This window comes from Vitis vinifera, chromosome 7, assembly GCF_030704535.1.
Source record: "Vitis vinifera cultivar Pinot Noir 40024 chromosome 7, ASM3070453v1".
In the NCBI taxonomy this organism is placed as follows: Eukaryota; Viridiplantae; Streptophyta; class Magnoliopsida; order Vitales; family Vitaceae; genus Vitis; species Vitis vinifera.
Genome location: NC_081811.1, coordinates 650,284 through 668,574, shown reverse-complemented (window position 1 = coordinate 668,574; position 18,291 = coordinate 650,284). Strand labels below are relative to the sequence as shown.

General features: G+C 28.0%; 2 protein-coding genes across 2 annotated transcripts; one reads left to right on the top strand and one right to left on the bottom strand.

Annotated features, from left to right (window-relative positions):
* Positions 1–1,329: 1,329 nt before the first annotated feature.
* On the bottom strand, positions 1,330–4,500 carry LOC100263090 (3-ketoacyl-CoA synthase 20-like). Its single transcript, XM_003632247.4, has 2 exons — positions 3,878–4,500; positions 1,330–2,265 (listed from the first exon to the last, which is right to left on the bottom strand). Exons 1-2 carry the CDS (start codon positions 4,478–4,480, stop codon positions 1,459–1,461), a joined length of 1,410 nt encoding a protein of 469 aa, XP_003632295.1. The 5' UTR covers positions 4,481–4,500; the 3' UTR covers positions 1,330–1,458.
* Positions 4,501–14,391: 9,891 nt separating this feature from the next.
* LOC100263120 (3-ketoacyl-CoA synthase 2) lies at positions 14,392–16,207 on the top strand. The gene is made up of 2 exons (XM_002280828.4): positions 14,392–15,136; positions 15,240–16,207. The coding sequence occupies exons 1-2, from the start codon at positions 14,519–14,521 to the stop codon at positions 16,047–16,049; spliced, it is 1,428 nt and encodes a 475-aa protein (XP_002280864.1). The 5' UTR covers positions 14,392–14,518; the 3' UTR covers positions 16,050–16,207.
* The last annotated feature ends 2,084 nt before the right edge of the window (positions 16,208–18,291 follow it).

Below are 18,291 nucleotides of genomic sequence, written 5' to 3'. Positions count from 1 at the left end.
ATAAGATGTTACACTTTCAACTCACTCGTCCTTTCCAAGTAATCAACGTTAGAATTGGTCTTTATTTAAATCATTTCTTTCATGGATGGAATGGGATGCGGTGAGTCATGTCAAACAAAGTGTCGGCAATTCATAGGATTTTTATTCTGATTAATAAAATATTAAAATATAATTATGGATAATAATTAGAATGGATTTTCTCCAATATTCCACTATTTCAAACATGCATTATATATATTAAAAAAATAATTCGTAAACTATCATAATGTCAATCATAATTTTTACCAAAGTAAAAATCATCTTTTGAATAGACAATTTATTTTTATTTTTTAAAAAAATATAAGCAAAAATTGTCTCTTCGACAAATTCTTTTTATTATTATTATTTTTTAAATTAAAAAGTGTAAAATCATCAATTGACCCAACCGATACAACAAACTTTCTGCAGTGGGTTTTGGCAAAGTTGGGCCTCTATTTATATTGGGCCAAAAATTCATTTATCACCCAGACTTCCATGGTCCAGCGGACACCCAGCGGTGCCAATGAGTTAGATGAGAATTTTAAAGGCCTTTTTTTGTCGTTTGTAATCCGATGTGGGACAGGTGTAACAGTTGATTTAAAAGAAAAATCAACATGCATGTCTTCAGTTATATGTTTCCATGTGTTAGGTGATCCTCTAATGGCAATTGCATGTCATGATTGGTCTCTATTAAGTGGCTTTGAATTGGTATGTTCATTTTTACTTCTTTTGATACTAAGGACTTGCTTAGATTAAGGGGATAATTTGTGTTTGTGGGTCATGTTCGTGATGTGTCAAAACCTAGATATTCTACTACATAACTTAACCCAAACTCAATACAAATAATAATAGTATAAAAAACATCAACTCAAATACCACATAATTATTAAACGAGTAACACATCGTATAATCCATTTAACCCTTTTAATAATCAGGTTCTCCAATATAATAATCAAATTGAGTTAGGCCTTATACATGTCTATAAGATTAATGTCTCAACCAAATATGTTTATAACTCAATTAATTTATTTAATTAAAAACAAGTTTAAAATGAGACAAATATGAGTTAAATAGTTTAAAATTATAATTATGTTAATAGTAAGATTATTAAAATTGGTCAATTCAGATCAAATTCACCCAAAAATCACTTATTTATTAAATAAATTATGCAGATCAATATGAATTTAACCCAAACTCATAAAAAAAATTACTTTTTATCTTACAAAAAATTGAGAGTGATTTAGAATTAAATTAACCATGTAGAATTTTGTTAGACTTGTCCCATAAAAATGAAATTTGAATTTAAAAAAATGGTAATCAAATATAGCATTATGTTAATCACTTCAATGAATTGCAGTAACTCGATCTTTATTTCTTATTAATGGGCCTAATGCCCTACATGCAAATAGTAATCAACTCATGGCAATATGATGATCATAATCACTTTGACTTTGACAGCTCAAAAGCGTAAGGAAATATTTCGGTGTTGTGCGGGTCCACCACTGGAAATTCATCAATCACATCGCTCCAAGGATTCATTTTCTCACGATCAACAGTCCTGATGGCTTTCCAAAATGCACTACTACATTTAAAGCCAGACCCATATGCAATCTGCCACACACGATCACCCCTCTTGATCCTACCTTTGGCCTCTGCATAAGCTAGCTCATACCATACTGAACTACTCGATGTATTCCCAAACCTATACAAGGTCATTCTAGAAGCTTCCATTTGTCCCTCACTCATTCTCAAGTTCCTCGCCACTTTGTCTAGTATGGGCTTTGCACCCACATGAGGGAAGAAATGATCCACTGCACACTTGACATTTGGCACATACAGCTCGATGCTTGCTACATGGAAATACCTAATTAAATAGTTGATAAGATAGAGGAGTCGTTCTGATGCGGGGAAGATCAAGGGAGCCAGTGTGGCTACATTGGATTTAATGATCTCAGAGGCCACGACCAAGAGATCTTTGCTGATAGTGATACCTACGTGGCCTTCATGGTCTTTTTCCTGGATGATGCAATTGTACGAACGATCAGAGCTTGCAGTGTTGGTGTGGACGGTGTGGATGAGTTGGTACTTGGAGTTGTTGCGATCAGATAGTCGGTTGGAGAGGAGAACTGCGGCGCCACCCATGCGGAAGATGCAGTTGCCAATGAGCTTGGATGGATCTTTCCCCATGTAACAACCTTGAGTGATAATCTCAGTAGTCACCACTAATGCATACGAATTACAGTGCACCTGCAATTAGAGGGTATTTTGTAACAAAAATATTATTATAAAAATGATTATTTGAAAATTAAATAAAAAATATGATACTTTGAGTAAATTGTTTTGTTTTTTCAGTGACATGGTAAACCCACAACCAAAATTCTTTCTTTTTTTATTTAATGTAGAAATTATTAATATTTTTATTTTTAAAACATAAAATAGAGAATGTATCAAACAAATAATTATATTTTTCTTTTACATTTTAAATCTTACAATTATATATATATATATATATATATATATATATATATATATTGTTTACATTATGTTTGGTTCCCAAAAGTATTAAGAAAAATAATAATAATAATAATAATAAAGAAAATAATTTTTTTTATCTGGTTATACTATGAAAAATAATATATATAATTATAATTAAAAATTTATACTTTTTCAAATTATTTAATTTTTATATGAAAGAGTTAAAATAAATAAAACAAATTTAAAAGAACAACTTCTTTCAAGAAACAAGTTGAGGCCTAGTGGCTGCCCATTGTTAGGCCGGCCCACCAACTATAAAAGACAATCCAATAATGAACCAAACCAAAGTTCTCTCAAGAGTTGGACAGACTTGGGCCTTGGAATACTTAAGAAGTAGAGAGTAAAAACAGAAAAACGAAAATTTATTTATTTATTTATTTAAAAAATAAATAAAATTAAGGCTTGGTATGGAAATTATTTTTTAGAATAATTTTTTTGTCCTTTAGAGCAAAAAAAAAATAATAATAACTTTAGTAACCAGAAAAAATATATATATATAAATAAAAATAAGGTATTTTTAAAAAACATCTTTTAATGTTTTTTGGATATTATCATTTATTGTTTGAAGATTGTTTCAAAAAAATGATTAGTAATTTTTAAAATATATTTAAAAATATAAAAAAATAAGTTAAAGAAGATTTTAGGTAAAGTTATTTTTAAAATATATTTAAAAATATAGAAAACAAATTTAAGAAGATTTCAAGTTCTCAAAGAGACTTTTATTTTACAAAACATCATAAAATATTTTTAAAAGCTATAATCCTATTTAGTATCTATTTTCTAGAATAGTTTTGTGTTTTTCAAATAAAAAAAACCAAAAAATATGTTTAACAACCAAAAAATAATTATATAAAAACATGTAGAATGATTAAAAAATACGTTAAATATAAAAATTATCTTTAAAACATTAAAGCCAAATGAAAAACATTTTAGCTCTCAACAAACTTTTGTTTAATGTTAGAGAATAATTTTCAAAAATTATTTTCAAGAATTGTTTTTAAAAACTATTTTAAAATACAATGATCAACCATGACTTAATTTTCACAACCGTCTTTGAAAACACTTTCCAAACATGATCTAAACATAGAAAACTTATTCTTAATAATTATTTTTGAAAGCTATTTTGAAAAACAATGATCAACCGTTGCTCATTTTTCACAATTGTCTTTAAAAACATTTTTCCAACATAACCTAAACATAGAAAATCTATTCTCAAGAATTGTTTTTGAAAACTATTTTAAAAAACAATGATCAACCATCACTCATTTTTCAAAACTTTCTTTGAAAACATTTTTCAAACAAAATGAAAAATAAAATATACAACCTTGAGAAGGTCTTTGGCAAGCCCGATGGATAAGAGTCCAGCACTGCACCCCATTCCACTCATATTGTAGCTCAAAACATTCTCACGAAGCTTATATCTATTCACAATCATGGAAGCCAGGGATGGAACAGTGTTAAAAATACTGCTATGCACCACCACTATCCCTATCTCCTCACCCTTCACCCCGGTCTTGCCCAGTAACTCATCCACAGCTCCGAACACCACCATCTCCGCCTCTTTCCTCGCCGCCTCCGTCGACATATCCAGCGGCTCCCTAAGTAGTCCCTCAGACAAGTACGTAGCCTCGCCTAGTCCCGACGTCTTCATTAGTTTCTTCATCAATTCCAGACTCTCGTCAGAGAAATTCCCATGCAGCTTCAACCTCTCAATCACCATTTCCTTAGTGCATGCTAAAGAGCTGGGGGGTTTGTAGCATGCAAAATCTAACAAGAAAATTTTAGGAGAAGACCCAAAGGCGAAAAGGTATAACATAAAAGCAATTAGGGTTAAGCCCACCATGATGGCCGCTGCCGGCATGATGAAACCGGACTGGCTGATCAGAAACCCTAAGAGATCGTTTGATATGAATCCAAGGAGAAACATGATGAAATGGGTTATATGAATGTATGTAGTTTTTGGATCAAAAATGGCCTAAAACCCATGCATTTAAATAGCCAAAACAACATTTATTTATTTATTGATTATGCGTGTTCCACTTGCCTTTACAGTTCATAGTTCATGTGTCCCACGGTGGCAAAAGACAAATAATATGTGACACATTCAACCCACTTGTACTTTCCAAGTAATTAATGTTAGATATGCCCTCTATTTAAATCATTTCTTCCATGCATGGAATGAGGCTGCAGGTGAATCACGCCAAAGAAAGTGTCGGCATTAATAGGATTTTTATTTTGATTAATAAAATATTAAAATATAATTGTCGGTAATAAATAGAATGGATTTTCTATTCCAACATTCTAGAATTTCAAACATGGATGAATACTATGTGACGCTACATGCATGATATCATATATATAATATGGTGTGACGCTACATGCATGGTATCAAACAATATGGTGTTACGCTATGTCTATTTGGGTCACAAAATTCAACCGCGTCCCAAAATATTTAAAAAGAATGACCATAAGCAAAGTCATATATTTTTTTTTTGGAAACTAAGGGATAAGCACTTACGATGTGTTTGAAAATTTATAATAAAGAATGAGAATAAGAAATTTATCAAAAATTAAAAAATGGTTGGTAGAAAGAAAAAGAGAGAAATAAAGGTAAAGGAAAATGAAAAAAAATAAAATAAAAAAAGACTTAAAATTAATAAATTAGATAGAAGGTAGTGTACGTTATGTTTATCTATGCATGTGGGTCACAAAGTTCAACCGTGGACCAAATTTTTTTTTATAATAAAAATGACTTTAACCCAAGTTGTAGTTTTTTATTTTCTTTTGTCTTTTTTTTTTTAAAAAAAAAAAATTAGAAACTACGTGACAAAGACTTTTTTAAATAAAATTGACTACAAGCCGGAAACGACATGATAAACCCATGTGATGTGTTTGAAACTTTATAACAAAGAATGAGAATGAGAAATTTATTATATTTTTCATTTATTACAACATTCTGGTTACAATTCATTATCATAAAATACTAAAGTTATGGTTTGTTGTTAAAAACTTTGAGGAAAATGTGAAAGGAAGAAAGCAAAAAAAATAAATAAATAAAGGTGAAGGAAAAATGAAAATTTAAAATTAATAAGTTATTTTTATATTTTTTTAAGTGTTTTGTTTTCATTTTTTATTTTTTTGTAGACAAGAAATTTTGAGGAAATGTGAAAGAAAAAAAAAATTTTAAGTAAAAAATAAAGACAGATAGAAAAATGAAAAAATAAAAATAAAAAATAGAATTAAATTAATAAACCATTTTTACTTAATCCTTTAAACTCTTTTTTTTTTTTTTTTTAAGTAAATATTAATTTATTTAAAAATATATGAATTTATAATTATATTTATTTTTACAATTTTCTGTAATAAATGAAACATGAAAAAATAATTATTTTTTTAGTATATTTTGAGGACCAAACATCAATTTTCTGTATTAAAGGGTAAATAATGATGCTTTGTTGCAAAAACATCAATGAAATAGGTCCAAGTTGAAACCATCTTATGAGCATCATTTTTAGGTGAATTCTTATATAAAACCCATTTTTCCTTGAATCACTCCATGGTTTTAGAGAGATTGAAAATCAGGATGCTGGGTGTGGATGCCCTGTACAACTTAAGATAGATTGATGAGGTTATTGCTTAAGGCATGTGGATACAAAGGAGTATGCAAAAATGATAAAGTTAGCCTTTTCTGGACTGTTTTTGAAGTTGTGTTGTCACTTGATGGTATAAATCTTAAGAAGTCAGAGTAAATTTTTATTTTTTTATTTTTATTTTTATTTAATGAAATGGTTAATTTCTTTCACCTTCTTTTGGTTAAATACACCCGATCTCTATTAATTAATTTCTTTCATTTGTTAGTAAAATTGTATATTTTGTGATTTGGGATTGAATTTGAGAACTATCTCCATCTATCCCTCAATTACAAGATTGAATGGTGAATGGTGGTCCACTATATGCAATCTTTTGCAACATTTAGTGACTGAATTGAACATGAGGCCTACCTACATCTACTCCTTGACTATATATATATATGCGTATTTGTGGGACTTTTTACAAGAGTTCGGTAATTTAAAAAAATTATTCTTAAATTATTATAGGAGAAAAAGTAATTCTAAATGTATCGTACTTTTTGCCAATAGGAAAGAGGGTTCGCAGATAAAAATTTTTTTAAACAAAATCGTCTTTTGACAAGACGATTTAAAAAAAAAATTAAAAATGGAAATCCAAAAAAAAAAAAAAACTTAAAAGGGAAATTGTCTCTTCATTTAAAAAAATAAATTAATATTACAAAAAATAATTTTTTTTAAAAAATTAATATTACAAAAAATTGAAAATCCAAACTAATTTTAAAAAAAAAATCAAAGGGAAGAGACGATTTTCCCATTTAAAAAAATTCAAAAGGGAAATCGTCTCTTGAAGAGACGATTTCCAATTAAAAAAAAAAACAATCGTTCCTATTAAAAAAAATTAATATTACAATAAATTGGAAATCCAAACTAAATTTAAAAAAATTTATTCAAAGGTAAATTTCCCATAAAAATAAATAAATAAATCCCAAAGGAAATCGTCTCTTCATTCATTTAATACTTCAATTTACTACACTCACAAATTCCAATTGAAATTTGAAATTCAAGTTTTAACCACTTATCTTATACACTACACTCTTACTTATTCATATACTTATCCTATACACTACACTCTTACCTATTTCATACCTATTTATGTGTTGTCATATCCATCCAATTTACTACACTCCGCAAATTCCAACTTTTCATACACTATAAATTACCTTCTTCCTTCTCATTTTCACCTTCAAACTTTTTCTTTCTAATTTTCACCTTCAAACTTCTTCACTCACGTTTTGTCCATTTTCCCCGTTTGAAAATTTTTCACCTTTCATCTTTGTTAGAATTTGAGCATATCTTATCTCCTCTCTTTTATTCGACACTCACGTTGTTGCTTATAAGGTAATATTTTTACTTTATTTGTATTTGAAGTTATTTTATAATGTATAGTTTTTATTATTATATCAATTTTTAAATTTATTTGGATTATTTAATATTTGTTTGAATAATATTTATTGGAAATTGTTATTTTAAATAGATTAAATCATTAAAAAAATAATAAAAGATATATTATTTTATTGGTAGTTAACATTTTTGTCTTTATTTCATATTTATTGTGTAATGCATGATAGATATTAGATATTTGTTGTTACATGTATTTTTTTAATTTTTTTAATTTATGGTAATTTTGTTAAAATATTATTTGTTGTATTATTCAAGAGACGATTTCCCTTTTGATATTTTTTTTAAATGGGAAATAGTCTCGACGATTTCCCTTTGATTTTTTTTTATTTAGTTTGGATTTCCAATTTTTTGTAATATTATTTTTTTTAATGGGAAATCGTCTCTTGAAGAGACGATTTCCCTTTGAATTTTTTTTTTAATTTAGTTTGGATTTCCAAATTTGTGTAATATTAATTTTTTTTTTATTTTGGGATTTTTTTTCTTTTTTAATTTTTTTTTTGTAATATTAATTTTTTTTAATGGGAAATCGTCTCTTGAAGAGACGATTTCCCTTTGGGATTTTTTTTTTATGGGAAATTTACCTTTGAATATATATTTTTTTAATTTACTTTGGATTTCCAATTTTTTGTAATATTAATTTTTTTCAATGGGAAATCGTCTCTTCAAGAGATGATTTTTCTTTTGATTTTTTTTTTAAATGGGAAAATTGTCTCTTGAAGAGATGATTTTCCTTTGATTTTTTTTTAAATTAGTTTGGATTTCCAATTTTTTGTAATATTAATTTTTTTTAAATTTGAGATTTTTTTTATATTAATTTTTTTTAATGAAGAGATGATTTCCCTTTTGATTTTTTCTCCCTTTGATTTTTTTTTTTTAAATTAGTTTAGATTTCCAATTTTTTGTAATATTAATTTTTTAATTTGGGATTTTATTTTATTTTTAAAAAAAATTATTTTTTGTAATATTAATTTTTTTTTTAATTTGAGATTTTTTTTATATTAATTTTTTTTTAATGAAGAGACGATTTCCCTTTTGATTTTTTTTTTCCCTTTGAATTTTTTTTTTAAATTAGTTTAAATTTCCAATTTTTTGTAATATTATTTTTTTTTTAATGGAAATCTTCTCTTAAAGAGAAGATTTCCATTTAATTTTTATTTTTTTTAAATCATCTTTTTAAAAGACGATTTTGCTTAAAAAAAAGGTTTTATTTGTGCCTCTCTTCTACTTGGTAAAAACTACCATACATTTGGAATAACTTTTTCTACTATGGTAATTTAAGAATGTTTTTTTTAAATTACCGTACTCTTGTCAAAAGTCCCATATTTGTGTATACATTTGTAGTAATATGATAAATATTTAAGATGCCTCCTTCCATTCATCTCTCAACCATAAAGTCAGCAGAACAATTGGTAAAAATTAATATTTACTAACATTGAATTGAATATGATGTTTGACTGAAGAATGGAGCATCCTAATGAATCTTAGGTGATGAAGTGAAGAAACATACCAGTTCGAAATTTAGCCTAAGGTGTTGCAAGACATACCTTGGACTTGAATGTTTCCAAATCCTTTTCAAGTCGATGAAAAGTACCTCAAAAAACCAAGTATTTTTCACCCTATGACTCTTTTTGAATCTAGACGCAAAGAGAAGTAAGAGCCTCTCTTTCACCTTGAAGGGATGAAGGTTAAGATTCCTCTCTAAAAAATATAAAAGATTAAAAATGTCTAACCCAAAACCCTAAAAAGTTTTGTATAGACTATTGTGGACTTAAGTAACAAGGGATCATGAGTCACTTAATTTAATCCATTAAGCCTTATTTAATTTATTAACCCATAAGATGAATTCCAATTAATTAAATAATTCAATTAAAAACCATAAGTTACTTAATTGTATTTAATGATAAATATTTTCATGAGCAAATAATCTATTTTCATCACAAAAGAGTTCTCATTAAAAAAAAAACCGACACTAAATTTTTTGCCACATATTTTTGCAATGAAAAGTTCAAATTCATTACAAAAGGTTTTTAGAACATTGATATTAATGATAGTATTTGAAGTTTCGCAAGTAAAATTTTTTAGAAAATTGATATTAATGATAATATTTGAAATTTCATTGGAAAAGGCTATATTTATTAACTGGAAATAATATTTTTTTCTTATAGTCACTAAAATTCTTTGTATTATCTATTCCTTCTCTCTTTATTTTCTTGATCTTGTTAATAATTACATAAATGATTATTTACCTTTATATTTATTAAAATTTCACTAACACCTAATTCAACGCCTTTTAGATCCTAACCTTGATTGGATTGGTTTAAACTTCACAATTTCTATTTTCCTTCAATGTTATATATATATATATATATATATATATATATTACAACAATTACACCTAACACATGTTAGCTGCTAATCTATTATATTAGAACACTACTAAATGATTGAAAATCTAATCTAACTTGACTTGAATAATTTTATATTAAAATATATTAAAAAAACAACTTCAATATAAAAATAATTCTTAGTCCTCTCACATATTTAATGAAATTTCAAATCAATAAAAATTATGAATATTTAATCAAAACCTTTGAGAAAATAAATTCAATTAACCTTTTGAAGAAACCACTTCACTAAAATATATATATATATATATATATATATATATATATATATATATATATTAAAAAAAAACATAGGTAATACATATTTAACATAACGGGATGGGTTGGATGGGTTGGAATATATATATATATATATATTAAAAAAAAACATAGGTAATACATATTTAACATAACGGGATGGGTTGGAATCCCATTTTTCATGCACCTTCTCCTTTATGTATAAAAAATTTGTGCTAAAAATTGCTGAGCACCAAATTTTTTTCTACTTTGAATGATGAAATGTGGTCCATGCATGGTGGCACATTGATCATGTCAGATGTAACACTTCCAGGGATTCAATGTTATCATTCAAACAAGGACAACTTTCCGGATGTTTTGACAAGCAGTTTTCAAGATCAATCTGAACGATCATCTCACAGAGTCACATATACAGGTTAGGTAATAATTATATGGCCAAGAGGTTAGTAACAAATCAAATCCAAGAAGTAAATACAGACTTGAAAGAAGTCCATATATGGAACACCTTAAAATTGCAATTGATTACAAAACTTGCAGAACGCCAAATCAGGGTATTAAGTAACTGTCTTCAACACAAAAATTTCAAATTTTGTGTCAGAAATTTATGTCACCTAGATTATGATTCCATTTTTCTTTTGTGATTAAGTTTTATGGGTTAATGAATTCAAACTTACTATTAAACTATAATTCTTATGATATCCCTAATCATATATGAGAAAAAAAATTAGCATTATACATGTATGAGCTCCTTCTAATAATGTAAACATGTTTTAAAATTATGGGAATCTATCGGATTTAAAATGAACAACATTTACATAATTGAGAGTAAGTTATTATAAATGATATTAGAATAAATCTATAATCTTGATATGGGTCTCTATTTGTTGTTTAACCCCTCAATCCCATGGGACTTAGAGGGTGATTACGATATCTGTTAAACTACCAATTTTCCTAAAAACTTAAGCTTTTAAGAAATTGGTAGTTTAACATGGTATTAGAACTCGATTTGACGGGAAGTCATGTGTTCAACTCTCTTTTCGTAATTTGCATGTTTATTTCCCCATTTATATATATATTTAGAAGTTCAAAAAATAAGGTTATTTGCATTTGTTTATCTTTCTTTCCTCTGTCTCTCCACGTGCAAGAATGGGGTTATATGTGGGAAGGGAAGGTGTTAAGAGCATGATATGCATATTAAATCCAAATTTGATATGTTTAAATTTTTAGGAAAATTGGTAATTCAACATAATATCAAAGTTTGGTTTGAAGAGAGGTTTCATGTTCGAACCAATCTTCAATTTACATTCTCTCATTTGTCTGTTTGATATGAATCCAAATTTTGTTGAGTATGAAATGCAATCTTGCAAACTTAAACAACTTAAGCTCAAATTGGAATAAATGATTTTTTATTTTTTTTCGTATTGTACATGTATGTATGGAATCTTTTTAACTATCAAATAACTTTTAAAATAGGGTTCATCAGGTTTTGGATGGACAATATTCATCACAAATTTAATAAAAAAGAATAACATTAGGACAATGTTAGGACATTAATTTGACCCAAAAACTTAGCTATTAGGTTTTTAACCAATGATTTAGATGGCAGTAGCATCTACTTCTATGATCTATCCTTGAAAGTATTCAAAATATATGCAACCATTGTGACAGCATGCTGATGACCCACTGAACATGGGTAATGACTAGTGATGAATAAAGGTTCAGAAAGCTTAATGAACAGAGGCAAGCCATCTGCCATGACCCATCAAAGTCTGGTTGCAATCTGAAATGTTTGCCTTTTTCGGAAGAGAAGTCCTAGGAATAAATGGTCAAACACTCCTTTGAAGCACTTCATCATTAATACCCACCTCTTTTCTTTAGCATTGCAGATGGGCATTGGTCATGGTGAGCAGTGTGGATTTGCAGGTGGGTTCTTAAATTGAGGCAGTTGGAGTGACCATATCAATAAAGGAATAGGGGTTCAAAGTTAGGGCAACAACCTTGGTTGGCCCATAAAACTTTCAAGTATAAAAATGTGAAGGGATATCATCTAGTTAATTAATTTATCCCATGTTTGAACCTTTAACTTGAAATTAACTTAGGATAAATGACTATTCAAAAACAACTGGTTCTCAGTGAACATAAGTTAGTTCTCTTTCATACGGTTGGATGTCACACTCATTCTAGGGTTTAACGAGCTTGATCCATTCTACACCACATATCCATCTTGGGGCTTTTGAATTCTCCTTTTCAAATGATTTCTAGGTTTCACACGGAGAAATTCTTGTGAAGAAAGCCTATCATTTTCCTGGGCGACCATCTTTATCTACCGTACATCCAGGAGTGCAACTCCACCCATAAATGAAGCGGCCATGAACGATCTTTACCCATAATTCATTTCCATATATGGGATCGGAGTTTCTTAATGGCATTGTATCTCTGCCACACACACATATCCATCAACCAGTCACGCATCACTACATTTTCTAAGGAACCCCTTTTGTGCTTTCGTCTCTTGGAAGGCAAATACTCTCTTGAATACTTGCTACTTCCCATGTTTTATTTAGCGAGAATTGTGTTTTGGGCCCAACTGAACCCAAAAATTAACATTTGATCCATATAACTTCCATAATTGATGGAAAGGATATGAAATGTTAAAAGACCAATATATCCTTCAAATTTCTATACATTACCTTTTAATGATATAAAATAGTGATGGACTAAAATACCCAATGACTTTTCACATAAGTTTTTTTTTATTTTATTGCACCATTATTCATGCAACCATAATAATTCTATTTTAACAATTTGGATTTTTCATTATTTAATTTTTTTATATAAATAATTGAAAATCAACATTATTTTCTATTTTAAATTATAAATAAAGAAAAATTATGTTCAAAAACTATTTTAAAAAATACTTTCTAAAAAATAGTAATATGATTTATATTTTTTATATTTTCTTTTTGAAAAAAAAATTAATTAAAAAATGAAAACTATTTTAAAAAATAAAAATTGAAAACCTTATTTAGTACTATTTTTTATATGAAAATAATTAAAAGAATTAAATTTTATTCATTGATTATCCATTTTTATTTTTTTTCCATTAGTTATTTTAATAATATAAAAAAATATAATATGTTTACAATTAAGCAAAGAAATTGATCAATTATGAGTTTTTTGTGGGACTATCTTTTATACGAAAAATAATTAAATAACTTCATATCTAGATAAATTCATGAGTTTTTTGTACTGATAATTTTTTTGTTGTGAATCAAAATACTTTGCATTTGTCTATCTAGATAAGAAAAATTATTAATATAATATTAGAACTTCATATCTTAGTTATTTTTTTCAATAAATTTATCTTTTTAAAAATTTTAAAATAGAAACATTAAAAATTAAAAAGCTAAAAGGATATATATATATATATCTATATATATATATATATATATAATGTAGAAAATATAAAAAATAATTAAAAATAAGAGAAAAATATAAATGAAAGGGTAATATAAATTTAAAATAAAAAATAAAAAATAAAACTAAAAAATAAATACAAAAAGATAAAAAAATATTTGGATAAAAAATCTCAAAATTTTTATCATTGCTTATAATAAGAGCAAAAAGATTCAATATATATATAATAGAGTGAAGTGATAGTCAATTTTAATTTTTTTTTAAATATGGTTAATGTAGAAAATAATTAAAAATAAGAGAAAAATATAAATAAAAGGGTAATATAAATTTAAAATAAAAAATAAAAAATAAAACTAAAAGATAAATACAAAAAGATAAAAAAAAAAATATTTGGATGAAAAATCCCAAAATTTTTATCATTGCTTATAATAAGAGTAAAAAGATTCAATATCTTTAAAAATGAAAAACAAAAAAACATTATTACTTTTTATTTGACATAAAATAGAAATATAGATTAGAATAAAAAAAAATTAGAAATAAGTAATACTTAATAGGGAATAGAAAAAAAAAACACAAAAAAATTGAAATTCACAATCACTTGTATCTATGTAAGAGTTAAGGGTATTTTAGGGATTAATAAAAGACAATATCCTTCATCTTAATTTTCATACTTTGTATGGGTCTTGAGCTTAAATATGCACGATATATGGACCAAATGTTAATTTTTGGGCCCAACTAAGGCCCAAAACATAATTCTCCCTATTTAATTAAACGTATGATCTCTCTCCCACCTCCAAAACCCTAAAATCCATCGGCCTCCGTCTCTCAAGTTTCAGCCTTCTCTTTCAAAAACTCTCCAAAAAAAGCCCCTCTAATATGATTTCCCACGCCATATTTGTCCTCAGCTTCATGGAAAACCATCTGTTAATGCTCCTAACAAACCACCCGAAGCTTAATTTCATGCTCCAAGTAACACTGTGCCTAACCCTAATGGCCTTCATGTTAAACCTTTTCATGGCAAACCCTTGTCGGAAAGTCTACTTACTAGACTTCGCATGCTACAAACCAGCCAACTCTTTACAATGCACCAAAGAAATGTTCTTGGAGCGGTGCAGACGAGTCGGGAACTTCTCCGAGGACAGCCTGGATTTCATTAAAAAAACGTTAGAGCGATCGGGACTGGGCGAATCCACATACTTACCTGAGGGATTGATGAGGTTTTACCCTCCGAATACCTGCATGGAAGAGGCGAGAAAAGAGGCCGAGATGGTGATGTTCGGAGCTGTGGACGAGTTACTAGCCAAGACTGGACTGAAGGGTAAGGAGATAGGGATAGTGGTGGTGAATTGCACTATCTTTAACCCGGTGCCATCTCTCTCTTCCATGATTGTGAATAGATACAAGCTTGGTGAGAATGTTTTGAGCTACAATCTTGGTGGGATGGGTTGCAGCGGCGGAGTCAGAGCCATATCCCTTGCCAAACACCTCCTTCAGGTTGGGCATCACTCCCAATAATCTATTCATTTTTCTAATATTTTTTTCTTTGTATGTAATATAAAGACATGGGTAGAGCATGTAATGAAAAAGAAGATTGCAGGTGCACCATAACTCCTATGCACTAGTGCTGAGTACAGAGAACATCACCCCAAATTGCTACATGGGCCATGATCGATCCAAGATTCTTATCAACTGCCTGTTCCGTGTGGGCGCGGCCGCCATCCTCCTCTCCAACCGGCCTTCCGACCGCCGCTGCTCAAAGTACCAGCTCATCCACACCGTCGACACCCACACGGCAAGCTCCGACCGTTCCTACAACTGCATATTCCAAGAAGAGGACCATGAAGGCCACATGGGCGTCACCGTCAGCAAAGATCTCCTGGCCGTCGCCACCATAGCCATCAACTCCAACTTAGCCGCACTGGGCCGCCTGATCCTCCCGGCATCGGAAAAGCTCCGATTTCTTGCAAACTACATAATCCGATACTTCCACGTGGCAAACATCGAGCCGTACGTGCCAAATTTCAAGAGCGCGTTTGATCACTTTCTTCCCCATCCTGGTGGGAAGCCTGTACTGGACGAAGTGGAGAGAAACCTGAAAATAAGTGAGACCCAAATGGAAGCATCTAGAATGACACTGTATAGATTTGGAAATGTCTCCAGTAGTACAGTGTGGTATGAGCTAGCCTACACCGAGGCCAAGGGTAGGGTTAAGAGGGGTGATCGTGTGTGGCAGATTGCATTTGGGTCGGGGTTCAAGTGCACTAGTCTCATCTGGAAGGCGATGAGGACCGTTGATAGTCGGGAAAAAATGAATCCTTGGAGCGATGAGATTGATGAGTTTCCAGTGGTGCAGCCGCAGAGCACAGGATCATTCTCCTTCTTTTTTGAGTCGTTCGAACCAACATGATTGTGATGATCATGATCTGTTGTAAACTCGTAATGGGTGCTGTTTGATCAAGCCGTTCCTTTTTTCTTTTTCTTTTTTTTCTTTTTCTTTTTAATTTTCGTATTTGTACTAGGTTTTATGTCTTATTTATAATTTATATTTTTAGCTTTATTTAAAAATTACCGACTCATGAATTTATAAAAAAAAAAAATTATAATGAACAACCTCTAAGTAATAAATCAATAATTATAATAATAAAAGATGGCTAATAATAATTTTTCTTTATTTTTAAATACTATGATTCCATCCAATTGAAGATATTTTTCTACATATTTTATTACATTTATGTAAAAGTAAAAATAAGCACCCTACCATGCTGGTCCATGCATGCTCAACCTATAACCATTGTGTTTGCAGATGTGGTCCTATTCTATTAAATGTACTTTCCAAAAATGAGAAAGAAGGATTCGGTTCCAAATTCCAATTTCCTATTTGATGTACCTATCCCAAAACCCATAGTTTTTGGTGAAAATAACCTATTTATTAAAAATATATATATAATATTTAATTACTTTTTGAAATTTATGTTCAAATTCACCTCTTTGATGTTATATCATGTCATTAAAAATGAAACCTCAGTTAGCGGGTATAATTAAAAAATAAAGTCTGAGTTACTAATTGAGGTTTCAGTTTAAAAATGAAGTATTAGTTGACAATGTGACTTAGTTTAAAAATGAAATCTGAGTTGTTAATTGAGGCTTTAACTAAAATGATGAAAAAAAAAATTAATTACACAGCGCCTACGTGGCACCAAATAGGTCAATTTGAACATAAGTTTCAAAAAGTGGTTGGATCTTATAATTTTTTTAATAAATGAGCCATTTTGAGCCTGTTTGTGCATTTATTTCCTTTTTTTTTTAAAGATGAAAATTAAAGCATGCCAGTAAGCAAAGGGTTGAATTTGAATTGTCTGATGGTATACCAGTGGGGCTTGGTTCGGTTGGAGGATTTTTCAGTTTTTTCTTGTTTGGTTTTACTATAATTTTTTTTAAAATTAAATATAATTAATATTAGTTAGAAATTTATATATTTTAAAATTATTTAATCTTTATATAATTGATAAAATTAAGTGAAATGAGCTTGAAGAAACTTATAAAAATAATTTATTAATTTTAAATTTTTTTTTTATTTTTTTTTTATTCTTCTTCATTTTTTTTTTCATTCCACTTTCTCTCTTTATTTTCTTTCCCTCACATTTTCCATCAAAATTTACAGAACCAAACATATGCTAAAAGAAAATGCAAGAGAAAAAAATAATAAGGAAAAATAGAAGAAAATTAAAAAAAATTAAATCAATAAATTAATTTTATATATTTCTTCAAATTTATTTCCCTTGTTTTTATCTCTTATATATAAATATTAAATAATTTAAAAATACATAAATTTTTATATAATTTTAATTATATTTGATTTTTTTTTTCACAATGAAATCAAATACAATAAATTATTTTTTTTTACCATTTTTTTTATTTCCTTAATACTTTGTGAAATAAACATAACTAAAAACTTTTGTTAAAGCAAAATTTAAAATTTTGAAATTATAAAATATACCTTTTATATTTGAATGGGATAATTATGTTTTGGACTCAATTGGGCAAAAAAAAAATTAAGTTTTGGTTCATATAAGTTTACCATTTAAGCGCAAGACTTAGAGAAAATGTGAAAATTGAGAAAAATGATATGAATTTGTTATATTTCTAGAAATGACCTTTGCTCATTATGAAAAAGAAAAGAAAAAAATTAATTTAAATTTTATTCATTTTGTAAACCTTAATAAACTTTAATATAATTTAGATATTTGGAAAAAAATACACAATTTTTCCAAAAAATAAAAACAAAAATAAATTATTATTATTATTATTATTTAAAAATCAAATATCTTGAAAGATATATATTTTTAAAATTGTGTATATAAAAAATAACTAAAAATATGTCAAAATTATTTTTTTTAAATGATATATTTTTAGAATATATTTTTTACAAAATTAGTTTTTTAAAAATAATAAATTTTCAGAATAATTATTTAAAAAAATTAAGATAAAAAAGTTTATCAAACATTATAATATAAAATAGTTTTAAAGAGTATATTGATTTATTTATATTTCATATTCTTCTTATTAATTATATAATTTATATGAATTAAAACTTAATTTTTAGATGTACGAAACAAAAAACAAAATTGTCCGTCAATATGTACAAACTT